Source organism: Cygnus atratus, chromosome 11, assembly GCF_013377495.2.
Source record: "Cygnus atratus isolate AKBS03 ecotype Queensland, Australia chromosome 11, CAtr_DNAZoo_HiC_assembly, whole genome shotgun sequence".
Lineage (NCBI taxonomy): Eukaryota > Metazoa > Chordata > Aves > Anseriformes > Anatidae > Cygnus > Cygnus atratus.
The window spans coordinates 9,502,641-9,530,486 of NC_066372.1; the positions used below are offsets into that span (position 1 = coordinate 9,502,641).

At 54.1% G+C, this 27,846-nt stretch overlaps 2 protein-coding genes across 2 annotated transcripts; one reads left to right on the top strand and one right to left on the bottom strand.

Moving 5' to 3' along the window:
* The first annotated feature begins 8,682 nt into the window (after positions 1–8,682).
* Positions 8,683–16,005, top strand: INSYN1 (inhibitory synaptic factor 1). Its single transcript, XM_035566770.1, has 2 exons — positions 8,683–9,201; positions 15,346–16,005. Exons 1-2 carry the CDS (start codon positions 9,007–9,009, stop codon positions 16,003–16,005), a joined length of 855 nt encoding a protein of 284 aa, XP_035422663.1. The 5' UTR covers positions 8,683–9,006.
* Positions 16,006–23,878: 7,873 nt separating this feature from the next.
* Positions 23,879–27,530, bottom strand: LOC118258103 (zona pellucida sperm-binding protein 3-like). The gene is made up of 8 exons (XM_050713044.1): positions 27,123–27,530; positions 26,349–26,467; positions 26,165–26,268; positions 25,798–25,975; positions 25,601–25,721; positions 25,406–25,497; positions 25,192–25,337; positions 23,879–23,886 (listed from the first exon to the last, which is right to left on the bottom strand). The coding sequence occupies exons 1-8, from the start codon at positions 27,528–27,530 to the stop codon at positions 23,879–23,881; spliced, it is 1,176 nt and encodes a 391-aa protein (XP_050569001.1).
* Positions 27,531–27,846: the final 316 nt, after the last annotated feature.

Genomic DNA, 27,846 nt, shown 5'->3' on the forward strand with positions numbered 1-27,846 from the left:
CCAGCTCAAATCCTCCTGGCTGTATGGACTCGATAATCTTGAAAGTCTTTTCCAGTCTCGGTGATTCTGTTCTTACAGAGGAATACTTTTTTGGGGGAACAGGCTGTTTTTGCTGGCTTACAAGAAGATTATTTCCCCTGAAACAGCATTTATTTGGGCACAATTTGTGTTGCAGCGGGTTTTACTCCCATTGCAAACAAGGAAACCAAGTGGCCAAAAACCCCACAATGCCAAACCCCAGCATCCCCCTGGAATTTTGGAAATGAGCATCTGCACCCCCAAAAATTGAGGTTTTCTCCTTTTTGCCCCTGCAGCAGACGCATGCGTCAAGGTACAGCACAGGGAAAAAGCTTCATGGGTCAGGGAAATGATAAAAGTCACATTGTAAAGCAAAGAAAAGGCAAAGAAAGAGATAACAGATGCAAGGCAGACATGGAGGAACTTGTATACACAGAAGAAAAAAAAACAAAGCACAGAAAATAGGCTGCTCCACGCCTGCCTAAACTCACACTGCTAGGATTAAGTCTTACGCTGCTTAAAAGCAACTTCTAACATCAGTTAAGAATAGCTTTGAGTCACTCCCAGCTTCACCAAGGAAGAAAGGTGTCATCTCAAAGCGCAGGAGAGCTGTCCCCTTGCTGGAAAAGCCTGTCCCAGGCTGGAAAATTCACCCAGCATTAACAAAGTGACAGATTTAGGGTCTCTGGACAGTCTTGTTCCAGGACCAATGCTGATTTCAGGAGCATGGGTAATCCCTCCCCAGTAGCGTTATAGCAGGAGCACAAACAATTTCTTAAAACACCCGAATTTCTGTAACAGCAGAGAGGGAGCAGAAGATAAGAGAGTGGAAAAAAAAAATATTGGAAAGGCTTTCCTGGTGCAATCCCTCACCCCGAGCTCACTGCTGGGCACGAACAGCTCCAGTCCTCCTCCCAGCTGGGGATGCACCCCAGTACCAAATAGTTTCGACCATTTTAGACAGGGGGAGACCAGGATATCCCCCTTTTAAGGAATTGGGACTTGCACCCTGGTGAGCAGGTACCTACCTTTGGCTGTGCAAAATTGGGGTGGATACTGGGGGAAGAGCATTCTCCGGGCGCACCTGCACCACCACCACAAGGCACAGACCCTATCACAGCACAGGAGGCAGTTGCATCACATGCAGCTCAGCCCCAGCCAAAGCCAGGAGCACGCCGAGCATGCACACACATGTGACTCTGACATGAGTGAGAGCTCAGACACGCTCCAGTGCCGCGTCCCCAGCTCACCCAAACACACAGCACCCTCCCGCGCGCCTGCCCACACGCCTGCAAAACTGTTTAAACACACCAGGCTATTTTTCCCTGCAAGTTTTAAGGGAAGAAAAATATATATTGCAGTTGCTTCTATACTTAAGCACTTGGCTCTTAGCAAAGAGAGAGAGAGCAAGGCAGATAGCGGCGGGTAATCCAAGCCTTGGAGCAAACACATTTGAGTGGGAAAGTTTGAACTCGTGTAACTAAAGCGATGCCTTCTGAAGTTTCAGGCATGGCACAGGCATCTCCCCATCATCTACGAAGCTAAGAAGGCTTCCCGAAAATTTAAATCTTCCTAACTTGGGAAGGATTAAACAAACGTTTCACATTTTCATCTAGCGTATGGCAGCTCACGAGGAGGGACGGATCTTCTCTAAGCATGCCCGGAGGAGCCAAGCATGGGGCTGTAAGCACTTTCTCACTACATCCTATCCACATAGAGCCCTTACAGAATATTTCAGGAAAAAAAAATCAGTTGCTTTTATGTCTATTTTCCCCAAAGGTGAGAGGCAGCCAGATGCATTTTGTCCAGGCTGTCCCAGCAGGCTCCAGACAGAGAGACCAGGGCTGGGGCTTGTGCTGGGTGGCTTTGAACCTTGTGAGTGCAGCAAAGACAACTGCAGGGGCCCTATTTTACACCTGGAAAGCCACCCCCCCACACCCCATTTTACATCTCATCCACCCCAGCGAGGACAGGGCTTGGAGGGAAGAAGAGATGGGCTGGCCCAGGAGAAGCAGCCCATCTTGCAGCAAGCAGGCTGGCATGGCCAAAGCAGGAGCAATTCCAAGGTGATGCAAGGAGAAGGACCCCTTCCCTGCAAAGGGCAGAGAAAGGACCCCAAAACCACTGTTGCAAGGCAAGAGATGGGATCAGAGCCTTCTGATGCCCACCTTGACCAGGAGGAAAGCAAACGGCTCATGGCATCAGCCAGAGGAAGACTTACAAGAAAGCAGCAAGAAGAAAAAAACAAGACACGAGCTCTTCAAAGTCAGCTCCATAAGGTTTGAAGGAACACGGCCTTAATTTCATCAACTGTGGAAAAACCCATTAGCATCTTGCTAGAGTCCATTTAAAATATTCATCTGGAGGATATTTTGTGCAAAAGTGCCTCAAAAACTGCTGCAAAGAATTAACGCTGGAATTTAAACTCCCCTCCCATGGTGGCCACCTCCCAGCAGGTTCAACAAAGGTGGCATCAGGGACAACACCACGGGGTGACCCAAGGGATGGGACAATCCATGCAAGGAGCCCTTTGCTAGGTTTGAAGGGATAAAGTCCAGAGCAAACTTTGACTTCATTAAGGCAGGTTTTCCATCCTGGATGTATTTGTGGTCCCCACTGCGCTCTCACCACGTGGTTCAGGGTCCCCTGCAAACCCAACGCCTCAATCAAGGTACACAACCCTGCAGCCTGGGGACAGCCCCATCCTCCTCCCCACCACCCTGCAGAAGATTTGGGGGGCAATTCTTGACTTTATTTCCCCCCAAAAAAACCCACCACATCCACGGGCTGTTTATTTAACAAAATGCAGCTCCGCCACAGCGGGGAATTGGAAGGCGAGCAGCTCTCCACCACAGTCCTTGTGATTAACAAAATATGTTATTAGCATCCCAAAGCGAGGTTTGCCAGTGCCTATAAATACAAGCCAGCAGTGACTCAGCAAACCCTCAGCTATTTTTTTTTATTATATATATATTTTTTAATTATTATTTTTACCCCCGATTTCCCAGGTAGGTGCATCTCGGGGTGCTGGCTCCCAAGGATCCTGCGCGGAGGTCGTCATGGAAACCCAAGGCTGCAGAAATCTCAGCTTCTCTGCGAGGAACCCGCACCAAAACCCCCCCAGCCCCAGCCAGGGATGCCGTGGAATAGGTTGGCAGCATGGGGAGGAGGAAAAATGGGGTGGGGGGGTGGTGAGCTTTTAAAAGCTATTCCTGGCTTTTAAAGCCATCCCTGCCATGTGGCAGGGAAGATTCTCTGTTGTCTCATATAAGGCTGTACTGGGAAGCCAGCAGGCAAAGCAGATTGAATTCATCTACCCCTCCAAAACAAATGGACAGCAGAAACATTCGGGGTTCCTAATGTTTTTTCTACATCCCATCACCGGCCTCAGCCAGCCCCAAGGTATAAAACCCTCAGATACATCTTCTGTGATTACCAAGCTTAAAGGATTTTTTCACCTGCCCTGTTAAGCAGGACCTGGAGCAGAGACAGGCAAAGTTTTCCAGGAAAAAAAAAATCAGCCCAAAAAACCACTGAATGCTTGGCAACCCCCAAATTTCCATGCTTTTGTCCAAGTTTCAAAGAGCTCTTTGTGCCTGGAGGGCGCCAGCGCTGTTTCACTGCAACATTTCAACAAGCCACCGCCACTGAAAGGAGATTTGCATTCGGAAACTCCCTGCAATTTTGCTTTTCCATTCCTGTTAAATAAAAGGAAAAATCCAGTTTGAAACCAGCTTTGATAGAAATTTCTGTTTTGGCTAACCAGAGGATCGCTGTGCTCTGCTCAGGAGCCAAGGGACGGCTCAGACACCATGGGGATGGGCACCGGCAGGTGGGAAGGAGCAGGAACCAGTTTTATCCTTAATATTTCCAACGTTACCGAGGAGAAGGCGCAGGCTGAGAACTGCCCTTTTCATTACACAATTGCTTTTAAAAGCCAAGTCAGGAAAGCAAATGCTCCTGGCATGTGGCAGAGGCTGCCCGGTGGGAGCAGCTTCACTTTGGAGAGAAACCACTCAAGTGCACAGAATTTCAATGGGAGGTGATTCCCGTTTCTTGCCGTACTACAAGGAGTTAGAAGGGAAGAAAAGTTTTGTTTTTTTTTTTTTAAAAGCTTAAGTGAGACACTTCCCACACCCTGGGGATTTGCACTTATTCGTGCTTCTCTGATCAAGAAGCAAGGAAACAAATGCAACCTGGGGGGAAGCTATCGTTGAGCATCAAGAAACCGTTAGCTCAAAGCCATCCCAGCGATGGCCCCATGGGATGCTGGAATGGCTCCTGAAAACTCAAAAAAATACAAAACCAAGTCACCCAGGGTCTCCAAAACAGCCAGCACATCCCTAAACCCACTCATTTTGTTCTTCCTATAGTCCTCTCCCCAGCCCAGCCACATTGGAGCATCTTCAAGCAGAGCTGGTGCCCACAGAGAAAGGACAAGAGCCAGAAACACAGCTAAGGTCACGACAAAGCTTTTAAAAATGTAGATGAAGCCCAAGGAGCCAGCCTAATCCTGAAGCAACCCACAGCAATGAGATTAGCCCAAGGTCCCCTTGGCAGAGGTCGAGCCCATCTGCTGGGCATTCTCCTCGCAGAGGTCCCCCCGAGGACAGGACCGAACCCACTGCTCCAAGGACACCTCCTGGCACAGCCCTGCTCCAGCACGGTTGTCCTGGCAGAAGATGTCAAGCAAAGGGAGGGGAAGAAAGACACGGTTTGGTGCAAATCAGCATTTTGTTCAGAGAACGTCACTGCTGATGCTGCATCCCTCGAAGCGAAAGGAAAGTGAAAGGGAAGCTGGAAAACCCGATCCCAGAGCTAGGGGAAAAGGTTTAGTTTTGTTTTCAGTATTTATTTGGACAGTTTTAGAATAGCTGGTGGAAAAATCCACTTTGCCAACAGCCCTGGACCACTTTTGGTGCTCCTCTAAGACCAAGTCTTGCCACAGTCCCAGAAAGGCCCCAGTCCCAAAACCAGCTGCTGTGTCGAAATATAACTTTTAAAATCCATCATCATTAATAAAGATTTCCACTTAATTAAAGTGTGGCAGCAAACAAGCACCCACCCCAAAAAATACAACCACATGGATGGCAGAATAGGTGCCTTAGTGCCTGACCCCCACAGATGCTCTTGGAGGCCGAGCTCTGACTATATAATTCATATAATAACAACAAATAAAAAGGCCTTTTATTCACCCCGACCCACAGCCTGCTGCCCACCAGCCCCCCAGCACCTCCCCTGCTCTCCCAGGGCACCAAAACCCAGAAACCCAAGGGAAACTGAGGCACGGGGCAGTGGTGCAGCTCTGCAGCACCCAGGGTTTTCAGCCCCACACACAGCACCAGAGCCTATTTCTCCCCAACAAACATCTCTATCACTCTACTGGAGCCAAAAATGGGAATTTTTGCATTTTTCTCATCTTTCCACCACTGGTGGGCATCCATCAGCACCAGCCCCTAGCAGACTCCGCTATTCTCACCAGGGTGATTAACAGCCGTTTTGCTAACAAAGCAAAAACCCATTGAAAGCACTGAAATTTGCTCTGTCTGCTCCCTGCCTACTTCACTTCATCCTTCAACACAAGCCCTGCACACTTGCAAATGAGGCCAGAAACCCCCAAAGCCCAGGTCTCATAGGGAAGATCCCTTTTCCGTGGTTACTCACCACTCAGCAGCACCACAACTTGCACAAAGACAAACTCCCCTTGCTAAAATAAAAAGACCCAAACTCAAACCCTCTTGCTCAGACCCCATTTAGGGAGATGTTAGGGTGCCTTGAAGCCTTTTAGAGTACCTTCCCCAGGTGGGCTGCATCTGGGCTGAGCCCAGTCCTCGGTTTGGGGTTAATTTGGGCCACCAGCTGGGGTGGCTCCTTGCTCCACCACCTGCACAAGTCCAATATACATTGAATTTCCAGCTCCGTGTGATGGGATATACATTTTCCATTGGGGTACAAAAGTCACTGCAATAGGGCCTTTAGCTCAGCTTCCCATTTCCAAAGCATCCGGGAATGCTCCCACGTCCCATCCCCAACCAAGCAATCTGTTTTAGGGGTCCCGCTCATGCTGATGTTCCTTTTTTATGGAAATAATTTTTACCTGCTAGAAAAGAAGTTGACCCCAAATTGCCCAGCTTCAACACGTGGCTTGAGCATGTTTCCAGCATCTGAAGTGAGTAAGTCTGTAAACCCAGCACTTCTCAAAAACAACGGTGGTTTGATCATCCATGGGCATCTCCCCCCAAAATCCCTCCCAACCTCATTATCACCCAGGGCAAGGATTGGGACTCCACCCCAGGGGCTCAGCTCTCTCCCCAGTGCCTGTGCTAAGCTTCCCGAACATATTTTGGTGCAGAAAGGAGTTTTCAAGCCGCATTTTTTGGCACAAGGATAAAGTCCATGTCAGTGCAAGCATCCGATGGGATTTCTCCCAGGGACGCAGCAGGACAGGTCCCGCCGGTCCAGGTGCTGGGGAGGTGTGATGGAGACAGAGCAAGAAACAGCTTTTGAAGTGTTGCTGGGAGCAGAGGCTTCTTAGGGGATTATTTTTGTTCTCTTTTGCTGTTTCTTAACAGATTCTCTGCAGGTTTTTCCCCAGCGGCTGGGACCCGAGGCATTCCCCAGCTCGGCGCTGCCAGCATGCATTTCTGCATCCCCCATCTCTCCTGGCTGATCTTCAGGAAGAGGGGGAATTGACAAACTGGTGGAAAACTGACCGACACTCCAATCAAAATGCAAAAGAAACAGAAAGAAGTGGCCCTGAAAAGCAGCACCGTTTAATTAGAAATTACATCTCTGCCGGTGAGTCACAGCGGGGAAGCCAGACGTCAGCGAGGGGCACCTGCCAGCAGCATGACGGTGGCGACCACGATGGTGGCGCCACGCGGGAGCCTTCGGCCTCACCGGCGCTCCCACTGTGGCTTTTGAGGCAGGATGGATGGACGGACAGCCACACAACCACGGCTTCAGCTCGGGGGGGTTGGGCCCTGACCCAAAACCCCCCTGGGCATCAGGAGAGCGCCCAAAGCACCACCCAGAGCCGGGGTTTGGCCAGAGCTGGGCTCGCAGAGCTTGGTGATGGATGAGCCCCCCCTTACACCCCACCAAGCCCATCGCTGGGATGATGCCTTCCCACCGAGGACATGTATTTTTTTCTTTTTTAGCCATTTCTACCAAAACCGCCCCAAAACACGTGCTGAAGCGGGGTGCGTTTCCCATCCTAACAACCCCCCCGACTCACCCGGGCTGGGGACAAGCAGAGAGCCCTCCCCCCCCCACCCCGGCCGTGCCTCAGTTTCCCCCCCCTCATTTTAAAGGCTTCCCCGGCTCCTTTAAGCCCCCCCCGCCCGCCGAGGCTCGGCCCCTTTCTCTGACACAGCAGCCGCCGGGGCGAGCCGAGCCGGGAGCCGCGGGGAGGCTGCGGCCGAGGCCGGGGCCGGGCGCCCACCGCCGCTCCCCCCCCGCCCCATGGCTCTGCCCGGGGCGCCGGGAGCCGCCCGCCCCCCTCCGCCCCCCCGGAGCCCAGGGGGCGGCCGGCCCTGAACCGGCACCGCCGCCGCCGGTCGGTCCCGGGGGGAACGGGGATGGAGGATACGGGGAGCGGGGAGGGAGGATGCAGGGAGGGAGGATGCGGGGATGGAGGATGAGGGGACCGGGGATGGAGGATGCGGGGAGCAGGGATTTGGGTACCAGGGATGCGAGTACCAGGGCTGGAGAATGCGGGTGCCACGGATGCGGGTACCACTGATGCCGGTAGCAGGGTTGAGGGTACCATGGCTGGAGGATGCGGGTACCGGGTTTGGAGGATGCAATCACGTCGCTTCCCACCCTGCTCGCACCCCCCAGGCTGACGGGGTGCCCCCCCCCCCCGCCACTCCGCCTCCACCTCCGCTGCTTTTCTCCACCTCCCGAGGGAAGGGTGGGGGGCATTTGGGGGCAAAGGGGGTGCCCCCACATTCCTCAGATGAGGCTTGGAACCTCTGGAGGAAAGGGGGCTCTGGCTGCCCCCCCTTAAAGCGGAGGGGTCCCAAGGGACGTGTTTCCCTCTCCCCCTCCAAGCCCTGCAGATAACATCTCACCCCTTCTGACAGCAGCCGAGGGAAGGTGGCCCCCGGACTCCACGCAGAAACCCTGAGGGAGAAGGAAGAGGAGGAAGAGGAGGAGGAGGAGGGGGAGGAAGGAAGACAAAAATAATAATAATAATAATAATAAAAGGACAAGGAAGAGCTTGGACCAGAGCCAGGAGTGGGGAAAGGGCAATCTGGACCTGGCCGCCCTCTCACTGCTGTGCCGGTAAGTTCCCGGGTTGTCCGTCTGTCCGTCTGTCTGTCCGTCTGTCCATCTGGACCCCAGTCTGCAGGTCTCAAAGCAAGGGAGGGGGGGGGGTTGTGCAGAGCCCCCCTCCCGCCCCCTGCCAAGCTTTCTGTCTCCACAAGGGCTGGCTCCCTCACGCTGTCTGTCCGTCTGTCTGTCCCTGCAGGAGGGGACCCTGGGGACACGCGGACCCGGCCCGGAGCCCCCCACCACCGCCCTGCCGAGGAGCCAGCAAGGACCCATCGCGGGGGTCAGCATCGCTCCTGGGGGGGCACCCAGCCCCGCATCGCCCTCCCCGGCCCCGGCGAGCAGGAAAAGAACCAGCCGCTGGATTTTCGCTTCCTGGGACATCCAAGGGACTCTTCCTCCTCCTCCATGGTCCCCCTGTGCCTCCCCAGGGCCGCTGGCTGAGCCCCCTCGGCACCCCGCCCGGCCCCGCATGGTGCACCCCGACCCTGGAGCAGCCCCCGGCAGCCCCGGTGCTCCCCGCTGCGGCCCGGAGCCCCCCAAAAACAGCCTCGGTGGCGGGGCGGGGAGGCGAGCTGGGACTCCTTCGGGGCGTTAAGATGGTGAAAGCTCCCCGGCCGAGAGGGGCTGCGCGGACGCCAGGCCACCGGGTTAGGGGGGAGCAGGATGGACAGAGCCCTTGGGGCCGGGAGCCGAGGCCGGTAGGGAAGGATGGACTCGCGGAGCTGCCAGGACAGGCAGCCCAGTGACCCCCCCGGCGGCAGCGGCAGCAGCAGCAGCAGCAACTGTAGCAGCGGCAAAAGCAACGGCGAGAGGGAGAGGATCCGCAGCCGGATGAAAATGGTCATCGGGCAGCTGGAAGGCATCTTGCAGGAGCTCAAGGAGGTCGCCAAGGAGCTCCGGGAGGTAGGAGAGCAACGGGGAGAGGATCCGGAGTGGGAGCTGGCACCGGGCACCCCCTGCCATCCCCCCACCCCCACCCCGTCCCAGCCTGAAGCATGGGCACCCTGCCCCTACCAGCCTCACCTCTAAAGAAATGGGGGGAAATAGGCTGTATTTGGTAAAATTGCTCTTGACCTTGATGCTGAGGCTCGCTGCATGCCCAGAGGCATGGCAGCAGTTTGGGGGGGGTTTAATTCTGCTCTGGGTGTCAGGGACGTGGCTGGGGGCCGGGGACATCTTTGTGGCTGCCCATTGCGTGGTGGCCTTGAGCACGGTGGGGCAGCTTGCTTTTGGGATGGGGCAGTTGTGTCATTGGGGTGGTTGGGTCGTTTCTGGAGATGGGGGAGAGCTGTGTCCCCGTGGGCCATGCTTGGGGACATGACACCTCCCAGCCCAAAGCATTCCCTGAAAGCCCCGCTGTCCTTTCTGGGGCTGCTCTGCTTGGTTTAAGGGGTTTTAGGGGAGGTTGTCCCCCAGGGGACACCACATCCCACCACACCACCCTGTTGGGGCCCTCGTCCCTTCAGCAGGCAGCACGCAGAGCAAGGAAAGGCCCCTGGTTCCTGCAGCTCCCGGGGGGTAGCCCCAAACCCCTTTTGACAAATCCCTGACAGATTAAAAATAGTAATAATAATAATAATCAGGAGGCAGAGCTATTTTCCATTTAGCCTGAGCTCACTTCACACTCCTCCAGGAGCTTAAAGAGGCCTTCAAAAGGAGGCTGATGGCAATTCATGCCCACTTCAGTGCCCCTTTCACAAACCTCATGGATTTAGGGCCAGGAGAGACCACCACAAGCATCTGAGCATCCTTCCTGAGCGCTCCAGAGCTTAACTCTTTGGTCCCCATCCACCTCTTGGGGCTGGAAGACCCCCAGCATCCCGGCAGCATCCTCGGGAAGCTGCCCAAGCCAGGCTGGACCAGCATGTGGAAGAGGAGAAGGGGAAGGGAAGAGGGGAAGGGGCCCTGAGGAGAAGTGTCGTGGCCGGGAGGTGACTCTGGGGGGGAGCCGACATGTCCCGAGGCACTGGTAACCTCCCACAGGAGGGGCCTTTGCAGCACGGGCAAAGTGGCCAGGTCAGTGGCCCCAAAATCCTCTCCACAAAGGGGTCTTAAACATTGACCCTTCTCAACAAGTCTTCCAGCAGAACCACCTGACCCTACAGCAAGGGGTTGAGTGCCTAAAAAGTGGTGTAAAACTCAATAAGAGCTGGAGCTAAAGTACACCGAGGCTCACCCAACAGCTCTGGAGGAGCAGAGCTCTCGTGTTCCCCATTCCCCCAGGGCCAGGCCGGCGTTGTCTTGCAAAACTCAACAAAGTGATGAGCCAGGGCCAGGAGGAGCCCAAGGAGATGGGGACAAGGAGGGCAGGGGACACACCATGAGTCCCCGGTGGTGCACACCAAGCCACCAGGTCTATGGCCAGCCATGGGGCTTTGGAGACCCCCACCCTCTCTTCTCCTCCCCCTGCATCCGTCTGCTCCTCTCGGGGCTTTGCCGGGTGTTTGGGGCACAGGGCTGGACGTGCTCTGCAAGGAATGGGGCAGATCTGTCCCCAGCCCTGCTCAACCCTCGCTCCCCCAAGCGTTCCCCACCTGAAGGCTGTTGTTCCAGATGTCCATTGTATCCAGGATGCTGTTTTACCAGCCCCTGTGCTCCCACTCTCCCTCCCTCCCTCTTCCCTTTTGTGTATATAATTATTCCCCAGCACTCCACGACAGGGCTGTATTATGTGTGGGGAAAATGATTATTAAATCTCTGCCTGAAATCGCGTGCTGGAAGTAAAAATCACGCAGGAGGCCGGGACCGAAGGTGCTTCCGCTGAGCGGGATCCGCATCCTCCACCCCTGGTACCCTCATCCTCCATCCTGTCTCTGGTACCTGCATCCTCCATCCCTGATACCGAAATCTTCCACCCCTGGTACCCTCATGCTCCATCCCATCCCTGGTACCCACATCTTCCATCCCTGGTACTCAAATCCTTCATTCCTGGTACCCAAATCCTCCACCCCTGGTACTCAAATCCTTCATTCCTGGTACCCAAATCCTTCATCCCATCCCTGGTACCCGCATCCTCCATCCCTGGTACCCACATCCTTCATCCCTGCTACCTGCATCCCCAGTTCCCACATTCTCCATTTCCAAGCCCCAAAATCCCATGGCGAGTGCCCCGTCGCCCCCACGCTCCCCTCTGGGTGCAGCAGTGGGTGCCAGCACACTAGCAGGTGACACCAGGACGTCCCCTGGCATTCCCTCTGCGGAAGGAAGACCTGCAGCGCAACCCTTCCGCTAACAAATACCTTAATAATATTGTAATCAATAGGTGATTATCTGGGAATGCTTTGGGAAGTTCACGGGGAGAAGGCGGCTCGTTATTCCAGCCACATGTTTTAGAGAGGCACGCGATGATTTTGAACTATTTAGTGGCTGATGATGCAGCAAATGGGCCAGCGATGCTCCGTCCGCTGGACCAGACAACAGGGCTCGCTCATTCATACATGTCAGCTTGGGGAGAGGCCCCCGTAACCCAGGTTCTCCTCGCTCACTTGTAAGCAAGCTCCAATTAATCATTTATTTGCTGTTAAATATTTACCTTCCCCTTGCCGAAAAGTGTTTGGGGAGATGCGGGAAGGTCCCATCCCGGGAAAGTCAGGCTGCGGGGTCGTGGGGGCTGCTGGAGGCTTTGGGGCTGCTCCTTTTCCTGGCAGAGGGATTGCTTTTCAAGGCGAAATCCTCAGGGATGATTTGGAGCAGTGGCACAGTTTTAGGAACAGGGAGCAAAACCCATGGTTTGCCCTGGGAGTTGATGCTTGGGGCCAGGAAAGCCTTTGGGAAGGGAGGCGAGGGGGGACACAGCCACGCAGCCAGACCCTGTCAGCGTACCCAAAGGTCCCCACTGCCCCCCCTTTGATCCCACAGCCGCTCCACTTCAAAGGCTGTGAGGCAGGGGCCGCTGGATCACTTTGATCCCGAGCATCTCCCAGCCCCGCTCCTGTCCACCCTCTCCTGGAGATGCGTTACCCATCACCGTGCCACTCCTTCCCACGAAGCCTTTGAAGTCCCCTCTCGTCCTCACGCCCCATTCCCTGCCTCCCCAGCACCTTCGCTGAGAAATTCCCCCCTGAATGAGAAGCAGCACAGCCAAAATGCCAGAACGCCAACCGCCGAGCCAGGGCATGATTTGCAGCCGAGCTGATTACCCAAACTATTTAAAATGAAGCAAAACAATGGTGCTCCAGATGTGCAACATCTGCCTCGGCAGGTATCCAGCTGGGGAGGGGAACACCCGGCCAGGGGCATGCAGGATTTTAGCTAAAGAGATCCCGGCGCTGTCCTTGGGTGCAGGGACCACACACAAGCCCCTGGGGGTGGGGGGAGCACCCAGTGCTCCCAGTTGGGTGACTGGTGGTGGCTGGTCCCACGCTGGTCCTGCAGGCTGGGTCTGTCCCATTTATTTGCTTTAGGATGTTTAGCCCAAGTGTCATGTTTGAGAACATGCAGGATGCTGAGGATTCATTTTTTTGGGGAGGGGGAAAGCCTGGTGTTTGGGGCGGGGATGAGCTCCATCCATTTTAGCTGAAAAAAATAAGAAAAAACTGCTTTTTGCAACAAAGTGAGACCTACAGGTGAGGGAGGAGGAGGGCACATCCCCTCTTGGCACCCCTGTGACTCACGCTGGGGACACCCTGACCCCCTCAGCCACTTGCAGCCCCCAAGGCCACACATCATGGGGGGTCTCCCCAAAAACCCCAACCCCATGCAGAGCAGTGGAGTCTGGTCTGTCCCTCCCTCCCCATCACTCCCATCCCAGCTCACCCTGCTAAAAGGCTTTGACAGCCAGATGTAGCAGAGAGGGGGGGAGAAAAGACCAAATCCTGCTTTACATTTAAATCCTCAGCAGGTAGCAGGCAGCAGGGAGGTATTTAACATCCACCCCCCCCGCCGCCCATTTAAAATAGAAAGTGCAGCGAAGGGCGCTCCTAAAAATAGAGTGAGCGTGGCTGGTGTGACACTAATCCCCCCGAGGACCTGGGGGGATGGCGGGGACGTGGCTCCTCCCGGCACCCAGGTGCCAGCAGCCCCCCAAGGGTCCCGGGGATGGGTGAGGATGAAGAGGAGCTGGGACCCCCTGGGCTGGGGAGGATGCACTCACCCTGGAGCTGGTGCCATGCTCGCAGCCTCCAGGAAAACGGAGGTGATCTCACTTTAGCCAAGGGTTTCGGTGAGATCATTTTCTGCTTTATTAAAAAATAATAATAGCCGGGTGTTTCCCAGGCACGGCTCTTTTCCTGCCCTTTTTCCTTCTTCTTTGTCATCACTGAGAAGGAAGAGGTCACATAGGCTTTTTTTTCACCCTTTCTTGCCCAAAGAAGAAAAAGAAAAAGGAAATAAAAAGCAAGCTGGTGGCACTTTGGGGACAGCAGCGATCCTCTTTTCTCATCCAAGTAGTTTCTTGCTGCTGCAGCTCCAGCTGGGGGTCCCAGCTTGCTCTCAGCATCCTCCAGAGCTGAAGCATGGTCAAGGAGGCAAGAAAAGAGGTCTGGGCTCTTGGGCAAGGGCTGAAAGCCTGGGGAAAGCCCCTCACTTTCTGCTGGTGGGGGTCGGATGCGCTCCACTTGGCTCTGCCCTGCTCTGGGGACCCAAAGACCCTCTAGGGGACAAGGCTGTGACACAGGGCCAGGGTCTAACCTGGAAGCAGGGTGGGGGATGACCTACAGGGGGTCCATCCAGGAGGCAAGGTACCCACAGCATATAGGGCTGGGGACAAGGACCTGCACTGCTCCACGTTGAGCTGATGTGACCTCCTGAGCTATGAGCAGGGCGGGATGGGGGGTCCAGGTGGGGCCGATCGGGGTCGTTTCATTGCCACCACGTCCAACACACCCCCAAACACACCTGCATCTTCCTGGTCGGACCTCAGGCAGGGTCTCGCCATTCCCATGGGCTTCCCAATCCAGCCCCATCACCCTGAGCCAATCCCTGGGGACACCAGGCTGCGTTTTGTCCTCCAGAATGGCCCCAGGTTGTTGGGTGCTGGTTTACGGTGCATTTATGGTATTTTTATAGGGTCTTCCCTAAACTGCTGCATGCTGGCATCTAGCACAGGGGTGAGGATGCACAGAGCAAGGGCATGGGATGAAGGTCAGGGAGAAGCCTCTGCAGTGAAGATGGGATAGGGGGTCTAAGCCTGAGGACTTGCTTTCCTCCAAAAGTGGTCAAAAAACAGGGTAACGGCAGCATAATCACAGAATCACAGAATCCTTGAGCTTGGAAAAGACCTTCAAGTTCAGAAACGATAGAGGGATGGTTTAGCATTGCAATTAATTTTTCTTGGTGGATGAGGAGGTCCACTGGGTGTGATGCTGGTGGAGATGGAGCAGACTTTTGGTGGTTTGTGGAGTGTTTTTGGTGGTGTGTGGATTTTTGGTTTCAGTGTGGACTGCAAGGTGCCAGGAGGTTGCTCGTTTATTTGCCTTCCCATCCTTGTTTTGGGAAGCTCATGGTTTCTTTCCATGAGGAAAGGACACGTGGAAGGCCAGGGGAAGGAAAAGGAAGGGGAGAGCAGAGCAATCCTGATAAATAGCCATGGAAATGACATGGAAAGGGACACGCTTCTGTGCCAGCCCCTTTACCACGGTGGCACTGTGTAGGGTCTGTCCCCTGCAGTACGGTGGGGACACCCCCATGTCCCCAAGCCACCACGGTCCAGCTGGTCCTTGGTATAATAAACACCTTGGAAGGGATGGTGGATTCAGGAACAAGCCTGGGAGCATCCATCACACGACCTGGGGGCAGCCCTGCCTCAGTTTCCCCACCTGTGGAGCTGAAATTTATGGGGCAAAGGAGGTGGCGGTCACTGATGGCTCCGCACGGCCGGGTGTGAGGGTCTAAGGGATGCCACGTGTGTGGGGATTTGGGGTGCCTGCTTCATCCTGCCGCCGGTATTGGGTGGGGGAGAGGGGGCCTCAGCCCAAAGTGGCCATGAGTTGGGCTGGGGCAGGTCCCGGCTGTGGTGGCAGGGTCCATGAGCACCCCAAAAGCACTGTGTGGTTGGGTGGGCTTCACCTGTCCATCTGTCTGTCCATCCATCTATCTGTCCGCCCGCAGGTGGTGAGCCAGATCGACCGTCTGACGTCCGACTTCGAGTTCGAGCTGGAGCCGGACGACTGGACGACGGCGACAGCCAGCAGCACCTCCAGCAGCGAGAAAGGGGGCACCACCTTCGAGCTGGGACCCCTCGACTTCACCGCCGCCGACATCCTCTCCGACAGCTGGGAGTTCTGCTCCTTCCTCGACGCCTCCACCCCCTCCGACCAAGGGGACGGTCCCGAGCCCCCCCGGCAGCAGCCGCCACCGTGCCGCCAGCCCGACTACCGGCTGATGAACGGCGGCATCCCCATTGCCAACGGGCCCCGGGGGGGGACCCCAGACTCCTCCAGCGAGGAGGCGTTCGGTGCCCACCACAGGGGTCCCCACCAGCGGCCGGCTGGCACGCGGGAGCGGGTCCGCTTCAGCGACAAGGTGCTGTACCACGCGCTGTGCTGCGACGATGACGACGGGGACGGTGCCGACGAAGGCTCCCCGGGCGAGGATTGCGGCGAGGAGCCCGGCCGCAAGGTGACCTCGAAGCATCCCCCTGGGGGTGGGGGTGGGGGGCCGGCGGCAGCCCGGCGGCCGACGAGGAACAGCAGCACACAGACTGTGGCTGACAAAAGCACCCAGACGGTGCTGCCTTACATCAGGCAGAAAAGCAAAAGGAAAAACTGATGCCGGCTCCCGAGCGGGTTGGGGTCGGCCGAGGGTTGGGCTGGGTGGGTGGGGAGCCTGGGAAGGGTCAGAAATATATATATATATATAAATATATATTTAAATACATCGCTACTACGAATAAAATCAAGATGAAAAGGTGGCAGAGAAGGAAAACGTCCAACTACCTACCCGTCGTTTTTGAGGCTCAGGGAATTTTAAACTGTTTTGTGGACGGAAGATGCAGCTCAATAAACTGTTCGTCATGGAGAAATGCCAACCATAACATATATATATCCTATGTATATATGTGCCCAGAGAGGGAAGCCTCTCCTGGGGATGTGGGGACACTGGAGGGGTTGGTGGCAGGGCTGGGGAGGGCAAAGATCCCTCCCTGGGGTGTTTTATCCCTGTTTGCCATAGGCACTTGCTAGGAAAGACAAGAAGCTGGTGCAATCTGCTTGCAGATTTTCTCAAAAAGTGCTCTATATTCACCCAAAATCGTAGCTTGATGCTCTTCCCTTTTATCAGCAGGGAAAACAGGATAGGAAAAACAAAACAAAACAACAACAAAAAAGAGAACCCACAGACAGTTTTTAGGGGAATTAACCCCAGGAATGGCAACAATGGGTTTTGGGGACCCTCATGGCATCACCTGGGGATGCGGTGCAAGGCAAGGCTGTATTTCTGATATTTTATCAGCAACTTTTATAAGTATTTCTGATGCTAACAAACCAGAACCTGCCCACTGATGGGAATCAACCCCCATTAGCTGGAAGAAGGAGTTAAAATCCTTTTTTTTAAGAGCTTTTAGGCATTTTGTTTTAGTTTTTAAGACTTTTTCCCCACTGCAGCTGCATCAGCATCACCTCCCTCTGCATCTCCCTGTGACCCCAGGGCTGGGACCCCAAGACAATTTTATTTTCACAAATAGGGACATCAGGGTTTGGGATGTCCCTGTCCCATGTGCTGGAGAAGGGACAGCCACCACCATGGGGAGACATGGGACGGGACAATTCCTCTTTGCTCCTTCCATTACTCTGCGTGTCAACAGCTGGTTATTTATTTTTATGAGCTGTTTTTACAGCTGGGCCCCATTGGATAGGTGTGATTAATACAGGCAGCTTTGTTCCTTAATAACTTCTGGAGAAAGATGCCAGGAGGGGCACGAGGCAAAAATTCAGAGCAGCCCAAGCTGCAGGCGACGTCCTCGTGCTCTTCTGTATGCCCAGAAACAAGCACAGAGGGGTTTTGCTAGTATTATTTAGCAGGAAAACCTGCTTGGGTGGGTTAGGGGGTGAAATTCAAGAGGAGGATAGGGGCTATTATTAATAGAGTTAGAGAGGATAGGGGTTATTATTAATAGAGTGTTAATTAATAACATCCATCAGCCCATGCCAAAAACTGCTCAAACTGACTCCAAGCGAGCCCCAAATACCCAGGGAAGGTCAGGATGGGGTCATCCCTCCCTGTTCCCTGTTCCTAACCCTTTCTCACCCCCCCAAAAAAACACTGGGAAAGCCCCAAACAGCGCCCAGCATCTCACGAGAGCCGGCGGAGGAAGGGGCAAAGGGCTCGTGTTTCTTCCAGAAGCAATAAAGAAACAATCAGCAAATAAAACGAGGACACGACCCGGAACGGCGGCTCCAGCTGCTCCGCGCCCCGGGGATGAGATGCGACAGCTTTGCTAATTCTTGCCCTTTCCTCGCCCGCCGGCGGGTACCGTGCCGGTGTTTGGCATGGTTTGATGGGTTTTAAAGCAGAATTTTGGCTTTGCATGCGAATCAGCTGCCTCCGATTGGGGCCGGCGAGCAAAGCAGGTTCCTCGCTTCCGCCATCCTGGGGGAAAACGCACAGAAATGGGTTACCTGGGGAGGAGGTCGGGAAAAATAAAAGCAAAATGAAGCCAGGCTCCACAGGAGCTGTGACAACGCCTGCATCCCAAACACCTTGCGAGGCTCTTGGCTGCTCCATCTCCTGTAAAAGCCCAGGAGCCCTTCGTGCTGGGGGAGCCTGTGGGCCCCCAGCCGCATCCCCCCCTGCCTTGGTGGCCCCCTCTTTGCCTCGGTTGCCCCCCAGGGACCAGGCATTGCTTGGGGCCAGGTGCTGGCCGTGGCTGGAAGACAAATGCTTTGTTTTTCCAAGGGAGAGGCTATGCCTTCTGCCTCTGCTAATGTACAGCATCTTGTCTTATTTGTTCCTTGCTGTTCCACCGCTGAATTACTGCAAGTAATGTACCAGCGCCTCGTGCAATGCTTCTTCTTTATAACCACACAGTCGGCTTGCCTTCAGGCTCTCCTTTTGGATTTCAGGGCCAGCCGGGAGCTGTTTCCACCTCGGGATGCTGAGGCTCTTCTCTCCTCATCCTCGCCATCCAGCCCTGTGGCGCTCTGCGCAATGGGGGAGAATAAAAGGATGCTGTGGGGCAGGAGCATCCCCAAAAGCAAAGCTGTGTCCTCCCCAGCCTGATTTCGCTCTGCAATGCAGCGAGCAGAGGGTCGCATCCTCCCCGGCTCTGCTTATCTCCAGCAACGCTTCCACTGCGTGCTCTGGACCTGGATAACCGCCTGGCGGAGGTTATCTCCTGGCAGAACGCCTGCAGCAGGAAAATGCAATGCTCACAACAGCTTCCCCCCCCCCCCCCCAGATCGTTCCTATCTCTCTCCCTGGGTTGTTATCACCGAGCTCTCCTGGTGCCATGGGATGGAGATGCAAGAACCAAGCCCGGCTCTCAAGGTCCTGCCTGCTCCACTGGGAGAAGGGAAGGTGGGGATGGGGAGGTGGGAAGGAGCCAGCCCACCACCCCCAGGGAGGGACAAGGGGGGCAGCTAATGGCAATAGGAAGCCCAGAGTATCGGGCAAGGTGGTGAGGATGAAGCAGGTCCAAGTCTCAGTGGGAATAAATGGGTAGGATCAACGGGGCATGGCCAGTGTCAATGGGACATGGATGTGGAGGTAGACATGGCTCATTATCCTTCCTGGGCTGGGGTCAAGAGGATTCAGGTTTGGTCCTCCGGTAGCCATGCCTGGGCTTGACCTGGGCGCAGCTCTTGGTATCCCAACAGGTAACACACGTCTATTTATCATGATAGGAATCGCCTCTTGCTACATGGTGGCTGGGTGCTCTCCCACCACTGGGTGGCAGTGGGTGCCCACGCACACACATGTGCATGTGCCACCATCCTTGTCCTCGTCATCCCTTCCTCTTGCACCCTGCCAGTGCATGGGGACCATGCTGATGGTGCCCCTGGTGCTCCCTGGTGGCCCCGTGTCACGTCGCCTCCGTGGTTACCATCTTCCCTTGCATAACCCATTGTGGACATGGGGATGCCACAAAGCATCATCCCCAAACACAGCCGGAAAGAGAGGATTTGAGCCCAAAAACATCACTTAGACCCCAAGTCCCATAGGTAGCAGCCACTCTTTGGGTCTTGTCCCCATCATGGGGTGGGGGCTGCTTGGATGAAGTTCCAGCACCCACACCAGGCTCCTGCACTCACCCCTGGGGACAAGTTGCTCAAAGCACCAATTCCCCTTTACAAACATCCCCCAGATGGGGACAGCAGCTGCTGACGACCCCTCGGCAGAGCCCCAGGACCCATCTGTCCCCCCAGGGCTCTCATGGTGGCCACAGGATTCGGCCAAGCCTGCAGAAAGGCAGCAGCGCCAGAGCAGCCCTGGAGGTGCTTGTAAGACAAGGGATGACATGCTTGATGGGACTTCTTAATTAGCTCTCACTAAGCCAAAATGTACCGGGGCTCCCCTGGCAGAACAGCATCAGACAAAACATTAATCACGCTCCAAATAAATAATTAAAATGTTGTGGCTCTTGGAAGGAAAAATAATAATAATGATGAGTGGGGAAAATGAAAGCTGTTGGCTTTGATGCCACGGCCCTGGGGACAAGTGGGGCTGTGTCCCCAAGGCCACCTGAGCCAGGAGGGATTTTGTGTTCAGCCAAGTCCACAGCCAAAGTCCCAGGGTGTCAGAGCTCCTAAGATCCTACATTGGTGGTGGAACACATCCCTACCTCAGCTCTGCATTAAAATGTGAATTTTTAGCAACCATCTCCCATGGCTCCAAACACTGGATGTGGCTTGGGCAGTGTCCTGCGACATTATCCGTGGTTACTACTACATTTCACGCTCCGGCGGGTGGGAAAATCACCATGGGAAAATCCATTCATGCATCACTTAGGGAGCGCTTCGGGGAGAAAACAACAAGAGGCTCAAAAAGAAGAAAGCTCTCTCTCCCCATCCCCTTTTTGCCCAAGAAGAGATGATTGCTCAGTGCGAGCAAGGCGGAGCTTAAAATTATGCATGGGGCCATTGGGATGGAGGAGTGGGGGTTGGGAAGAGCTTCTCCCATCTGCATCTTTAAAGCCGGAAGCCTCATGGGTTGGCAGCATCCCTGGCCTTCCTCCTCCTCCTCCTCTCCCCAAAGCCCTGGTTTCAGCCATCCTCTGGGTTTCAAAGCAGCCAAGGCAGCCCCGGTTCATCCCTGTTGCTTTTGGGTTACGTAGGGTGCAGGGGACACCCACGCAGCCGCCCGGGTCCGCCAAACCCATTTTATTACATTAATATTTGCTGGTAATGAAGTTAGATAGCACTTGGAGCCCCAATCAAATTAGGAAAGCTATAATGAACAAGAAGTGGTGCATTAATTCATTAGCGGGGAATTACACTAAATTATCTCGGCAAATACGGCAAAACTTTAATTTACCAGAGGTGTTTTCAAATGGCTTCTGCTCCTTCGCATCCATTTCCACCACGGCACGTTTTTTTAAGGCAGGGAAAACAAGAGAAGTGAATTAACTCCAGCTCCTTGGGGAGATGCTGCTGTCTCGTGGACGGTAACAGATACCCACAAGAGATATTGGGAACTCTGCTTTTCCTCCCCTTCCCCAGGTCTGTGCACAGAAAATGGACATTATTTACAACAAATAACCTGACTTCACCTTTGCAAAGATTCAGGCTGATGTTCTGCTTTGCTAATCACCATAGAAAGGGGGAAAAAAGGAAAAAAAAATAAACGTGTAACAATTTACTTGAACACATGCAGGCAGAGCATTAATAATGTACATCTTTGGGAAACTAGCCCTGAGACAGGGCAGCCAATTTGTGCCTTAAAGCATAAATTTGGGCATCTGAGCTTTGTGTCCTCCTAGAGAACGTGGGGATGCAGAGGGCTGAGGAAGGACACAACTCGTGCAACTTCCTCAGCCTGGAGCGACTTGAGAAATAAAGACAGAAGAAAACACAAAAGTGCATTTTCCCTGCTTTAATACTTTTTATTATTATTATATTATTGTTATTATTTTGAGAGGTTTCCCACATGCTCACAAGGCTCCAGAGGGTGCCAACTGAGCGCCACCTCCGTGGTGTGACAGCATGGCTAAAGCCTCTGAGATGTGGCCAAAGCACAGCCAAAAAAGCAGTCTCCTGCTTCTGCCCCCCACTTCTTCTGGGACAAGGTTCAGAGGATGCTTTGGGCCATAAATAGTGCTGGAAAGTCCTTGGGATGTGCAGCTGCCTGTGGGGCTCACCCCAAACCCACGAACCACTGTGACCTCCATTGGTTTTGTGTCTAAATCATGAGGCAGACAGCTTGGGGCTGATATGGGAGGCTCATTCCTTAGAAATTTAGTTGGGTTGCTTTTTTAAAAATCAAACCCTTAATTCTCATTGCATCACATATCCTTGCTTAAAAAAAATGTGCAACACCATGAGGTGGAGGATAAGTGTGTGCCGTGGTCAGAGAAGGACGTCTGCCAACCCAAAGCCTTCGGGTGCTGTGGTGAGACAATACGGAAGGGCTAAAGTGAACATTTCTTCCTTTCTCTTGTTTTTCCTTCCTCTGGTGGATGCTGCATCTCCCAGAGCATCTCCAGCCTACCAGACCCTCTTGCGGTCTCCCCAAAATCCACCCCACAGGGACACAGCCCTGCACCACAACCTCCAAATGCACCCAGACCCACCATCATCTTGCAGCAGTGAGGTCCCTTTCTTGCGAAAGCCTTCAATTAATTATTTTTACAGCCTTTAATTATCCTTGCTATGGTCCATGCCCAGAGAGGGACATTGTGGAGCAGCTACGCTAGATGGCATTTACACTCGCACCACTTCCACAGGGCAGTGCAAATCTCCAAATGAACATGGACAGCAGCTCATTTGTACCTTTAAATCCTTGTAAGTGCTACCTGATGTTCTCCTGTGTAGTAAATTATTTTTTTTCTTTTAATTAATTGCCTTGAAGATCACTTAGAGCTTATCACCAGCATCTCCATACAACGTGGCACTTAGAGCAAGTGGGAGACACCAGTGAATAACTGCACTGCATCCTCATTCCCATTATTAATTCCCACAAATTGACTGTTCTGCCAGCATCTCCAGCTTTCTAATTAAGTCTTTACTCAGGTGCTCATGCATACGAGGGAAACAAAAGCTAATAAAGCCCAGAAGCAGGAGATAGGGGGCTGGGGAGAGATGTGGTGCTCATGAGGCCAGGGCAAAGGCATTGCATCTCCCACCTCCACCAGCAGCATCTTCGAGATGCACACTCTTCACAAAGGGGGAAGAATTCCAATGTAAGGGGATTTATACCACAATTAATCAGGTTAGAAAGCAATCTCTGGGTCTCACACTAAGCAAGGAGCAGGTAGGAAGCAAGAAGTTATTTACAATGTGCTTTGCTCCTTGGGGCTCAGCCGGTTAGGAAGCGGACATGCAGGGACAGCCTGCTTCCTGCCCTCCTGCAGCCAGGGAAAGTTTTTTCCTCCCTCTAGTAAGCTGTGGGGAAATGTTTTTGGATTAATACTAGAGAAATAATAGGTGTGCTAAGTCAAAAGGTTAAAAAAACAAAACACACAAAGGCTGGCAAGGTGGAAGCTGACTGCTCAAAGCAGCAGTAGCTGACATGCAGCCCCTTCATTGCTCAGAAAGGGGCCAGCAAGAGAGTTTTTTTTTCCTGCTACAGGCAGGTCTTGAGAGAGGATCTGAACCCAGAGGGATGCAACACGGCTCAGAGCCCCCCAGTCAGGCTCTGCTCCCCCTTGCTCAGCCTCCCCTGATGCCAGCACCACCACCACTAGCCCAGGTGCTCCTCACATGCTCCCTGTGCCTGCTTTTACCCAACAGACCACCAGATGTGCAGAGACGAGGTTCATGCTTAAGCAGCCAAAAACTAGCTAGATTTCCCCCATTTGCTTATCCGGGGGCTGAAGGCTTTAGTAGGTGAGATGAAGTCTTCTGCTGGTGGCTGCCTTCCTAGAGGAGCACCAGGTCTCAGGGAAACCCTGTGGCATCAGACAACAAGAGCAGCAGGTTGCACATTTCCTTAGAGAATGGGAAAAAAAGTGGTTTTAGAGTTGAGTGAGGAGCCTCAAGAAAGATGAGTGGCTTGAAGAGGACCTCCTGTAGAGGCCAGCCTCCAGCTCCTGCCCAGAGGACAAGGCCAGCCTCCATGCCCCTAGGAGGACCATTGGTATCCCCTTGGTCTGCTCTGAGCATCACAGCCTGGCCATACACACTTAGCACAACCTCATGTCCCCTGTCATCATCTCAACATAATTTTTTTTTTAAAAAGGGGGGGGTTTCAGCTCCTGCACAGAGTAGCCTGTGCATAAAACATGAAGGCTGATGGCCTGACCTAGGAAAATCTCAGCCTCCCCAAAAAGCTTACATGGCTGCCTCCTTTTTCCACCTGATTATTTCAGCTCAGCTACATAATTCATTAAAAAAAAAAAAAAAAATGAAACAGAACCAGGAAACATCTTCCCCAAGCACATTGTCCCCAGGCTTTCAAATCCAGCTTGCTCTGGGCTGGAGTTCCTGCTTCGCACCCCACACAGCCCATGGAGCACAAGTGCCAAGCTCATCTCTCCGTGCAAACAGGATCATTTCCCTGACAAGAGAGGTTGCATAAGGGTGTTAGGGAAGGCTCATTTGCAGAGATGTAGCCCTGCTCAGGCTTTGTTTGAGGGTTGTAAGGAGAATTGGCAGCACTAGACTGCAGCCTAATGGCTAGGGAATTGCAACCCAAGGGCTTAAGGGCAAAAGACAAGTATTCCAGCATTCGGCTGCCAAGCAGAGGCAATGCCTTTAATCAGCAACAGCTTTCAGAAGGCACTAGCAAAAGTAAAGGACCAAAAGCTGAGAACTGGAGCTGCAGGCATTGCTCTCAGCCTCGCTGCTTTGCCCCTTTGTAGTTTCTCCCTAGGGCCAGGAGCAGTTTGCTCAGCTCAGAGGGGGCTGCTGCTGCTCAGGGATGAAAAGCAGCCCTCTGCAGGATGCAGACTGGTCTGATCCCATCCCTGCTTCAATGGTGGCTTCAAGAGCTCATGGTCACCCCATGAGCTGGCTTACCTGGTTCCTGAGTACAGCCCCAAATGCCATCCCATCAGGACAGGGGCTGACCGCTGTCCCTCCTCACCACCAAGATCACAAAGGGAAGACAAACTTTTTTTTTTATTAGGTACAGGGAGTTACAATGACATTCCCAGAGGGCATCTGCACTTTCTGCACACGAGAAATATTCCAAGGGCAGTTAAGCTCAGCACAGCAGCTGCTGCGAGCATGGCGACTTGGACCAGCACAGGAAGTCCTTCAGCAGCACCTAGAAGAGAGAAATCCCCTTACTACACATTTTATGGCTTTCCACCGTATGGCAGTGGCACAACATGCAGGCAGTATGGGTGTAAAAAAAGCCCCCCAGACAGTTTTTTTTTTTTCCAGCAGATACACCCGAGAGTCCATCTAGGCATGAAATCATGGAGGAATTCACGGTTAGATCAACCTGGAGTTGTCTTCAGAGAAGTGAAGGCACAGCCACACAGACACATACCCTGTGGTGCCCTCCCTGCTGGCACGAGCCGTCCCGAGGCACTCCATAACCCCTGAGCTGGGTCAAGGATTAACAGTGGTCCAACTGAGACTTCAGCCTCTGCTGCCCTTGAGGACCCACCTAAGAAGAGATGTGCATGAGTGAGCTGGCAGGTGAGGCAATTCCTGATCCGTTGGAATTTCAGGGCTTACAGCAAGGTGGTTTTGTGTAGCTTTATACAAAAGGGAAAATTACTTGCCCAAGGACAGCAGAGAAGAGCCAAGCTCATCCCCAAGAGGTGACATCTCAGACCTTCCAGCATCTCAGCCACCCCAGCCTGGGAGGTCACCAAATTAGGGCTGCATTTTGGGGCACACTGAGCCCTACCTTGCCTGGAAGAAATGTCTCTCCTCAAGCGCCTCCCTGGCCACCTGGCCAGGGGGTTATTTCTCCGGGAGTAGCCTCCATACAGTGCACAGTTGCCCGTCTCACAGCAGCTGCAGATGTCCCCGGTGCCCTCCACGGGAGCCCAGCTGGAACAGAGCCACCCGTGAGCCCTCTCCTCCGGGCTGCCCCCTGCCCAAGCCCCCCAGGTACTCACAGGCTGCTGGCTTTGTTGAAGGAACAGGCCTTGTTCAGTGGGTTTGGGGCCTGGTCAGCTGGGGAGACCTTCAGGTGGCAGGTGATGTAGATCTGGAAGGGAAATTAAGCCAAAATCCCCAGGTTGGGGTGATTTTTTCATGCAGGACAGCACTGCTCTTGTGCAGGCAGGGCCAGGGGGTCAGACACATCTCACCAGGTTCCTGTCATCTCCTGCAAACTTGAAAGCATCGACCACAAACTGCAGCGTTTCCTGCCTCGGCCGTGGGGACACGAATGCTGAGGTGGTGTCATCAGCTCTCCCATCCACCAAGCACCTGGACAGGGGGCAGAAGTCAGGGACATCCCAACGAGCTATGGCACCGCCACGCAGACCACGCTGTCCCCCCTTACCCGCTGAGGTCAATCAAAGCGTAGCGGGGCAAGGAGCTCCGGTCTGCACTCGGAGTCGCCACGCAGTCCTCCACAAAGAGGCGCAGGGGCACGTGGCCCCCCACCACAACATCGGCCTGGAGGTGCAGGCTTTCCCCCAGCTGGAAGCCATTGGAGAGCCTCTCGGAGCTCCAGTCATCTGGAAGGCACAGTTGAAGCCACAGGTTTCTTTGGCAAAAAGCATGTTGCCCTCCCTTTCTTGTGGGACCTCCTAACTGACCAGCAACCCCAAATATCCCTCCTATAAGGTGTGGGGTAACCCAGCCCCTAGTTTTTTTGGGAATCTCAGCATTCATGACCAGGAGCAGGTATCAGAGGGGGCACCCACCGCTCATGAGGCGCAGGGAGAACACCAGCTTCTCTTCCCCTGACAGCGTGGAGTGGAAGGGAGCCCAGGTAGGCCGGACAGCATTGCTGCTCACGTTGCTCTTCCTGAAAGCAGAGGTGTGTCAGCAGAGATGCCACCACCACCCTAGGTCCATAGGAGCAGAGACATTGCCCCATTGGCTCACCTGGGGTAGTGACACTCGATAGGAACCACGGCTGGGCTGGTTCTTACAATGACCGTGTTGCCAGCGGCAGTGGGTTTGTAGAACAAGCTTGTTTTGTAGATCAGGGAGTCTGGGGTCATCTGGAAGAGACATGGGAGAGCTGATAAGTCAGTAGAACAAATGGGTCAGCCCAAACCTCAACACTGTCAGGCACCCAGCACCAGAACCTGCAGCTCCACCAGCCTGTCCTCCACATTCAGGATACCATGATTTGGCCTGGCATCTCAGCACCTGAGAGAATAAGACTGACCTCATAAGAGGTCAGTCTTGAGGGCCACCACCCCAAGAAGTGCCCACATCAGCTGGGCAAGTGCTGTAGGACAAAAGGCCTGAAGCCTCCTTCCTCCTAGATAAATGGGAGCACATCAACTCTTCTGGCTCTTGGATAGAAGAAAAGCACTACAAGCCTTGCTTGCCATTCCGTGGATTCACCTAGGGCTCAAGGACAGCATGCATACTCCCAAAACCAGCCCTGCAATGGTCCCAAGGCACTTCACTCAAGAGCTACTGTTAGCAGACGTACCCCCCACCCCAACCTCAACCCTTGGCTTCACCTTTACTATATCATTTCTAGAACTGAGCCACTCCCAAGAAGAATTAGGCAGCACGTTACTACTTACTAGTCCCAAATAACCCCCATTTAATCACCCCAGTGTGGATCAAAGCCCATTAGCCCACTACCCAAGCAGCAGCACCAGGGGTGGAGCAGCCTCTCACCCTAGCACCCCACCTCACCTGTAGGGTGCTGCCACACTCATGCAGCCCAGCCACAAAGGTCACCACTTTCTCAGCAGCATTTTGGGCTGTGGCCGGGCAGCTGGCCGTGCCCAGGGTCAGGTCCCCAGCCTGGACCAGGCGCCCAGTGCCAAAGAGGTCCCGGTGCACTGTGAGCACCATCTGTGCCTCCTGACACTGCACAGCCACGGGGTGCAGGGGGGCAGCAGCCTGGAGCTGGGAGACGTCCACCCATGCCCACGGGGAGGGCTGGGAGAAGGAAGGCACCTGGTGCCATCTCCACGAAGAGTCCCCTCGGACCCTCAAGACCCCTGAGTCCCTTGGGGAGAGATCCCAGGGGCTGTAAGACACCACTTCAGCCAGTGCCCAGCACAGCAGAGCAATACCCAGGCTGCTTCCAGACCCCATCCTAAGCCTGACAAAACCAGCAGATAGAGAAGAGGCTGCTCAGGAGCCTTTTATACCAACTCCCTGAAGAGCAGATGGGATGCACCTGGGGGCCTCCACCCAGCCCTTGGAGCATCCAGGGACAACCCAGGTCAATGAGACCCAGCTGGGACACCCCTCCCTCGAGGGGCAGGGGGGAAAATCTCACCAACCCCACACCTGGAATTGCCCCAGAGCATTGTCCCATGTCTTCCTGCCTTGCCTGGTGGGGGTGGCATCAGGCACTTGTTTGGGGACAAGAGGTCACCATGGTAGGAGAACAGACAGAGGGCTAATG

Coding starts and splice junctions, on each gene's coding strand:
- INSYN1 (XM_035566770.1), top strand. CDS start 9,007: ATGGACTCGCGGAGCTGCCAGGACAGGCAGCCCAGTGACCCCCCCGGC. Junction 9,202..15,345: donor TCGCCAAGGAGCTCCGGGAG/GTAGGAGAGCAA, acceptor GTCCGCCCGCAG/GTGGTGAGCCAGATCGACCG.
- LOC118258103 (XM_050713044.1), bottom strand. CDS start 27,530: ATGGGGTCTGGAAGCAGCCTGGGTATTGCTCTGCTGTGCTGGGCACTG. Junction 25,498..25,600: donor CAGGAGATGACAGGAACCTG/GTGAGATGTGTC, acceptor TTTCCCTTCCAG/ATCTACATCACCTGCCACCT. Junction 25,338..25,405: donor TTCAACAAAGCCAGCAGCCT/GTGAGTACCTGG, acceptor GCTCTGTTCCAG/CTGGGCTCCCGTGGAGGGCA.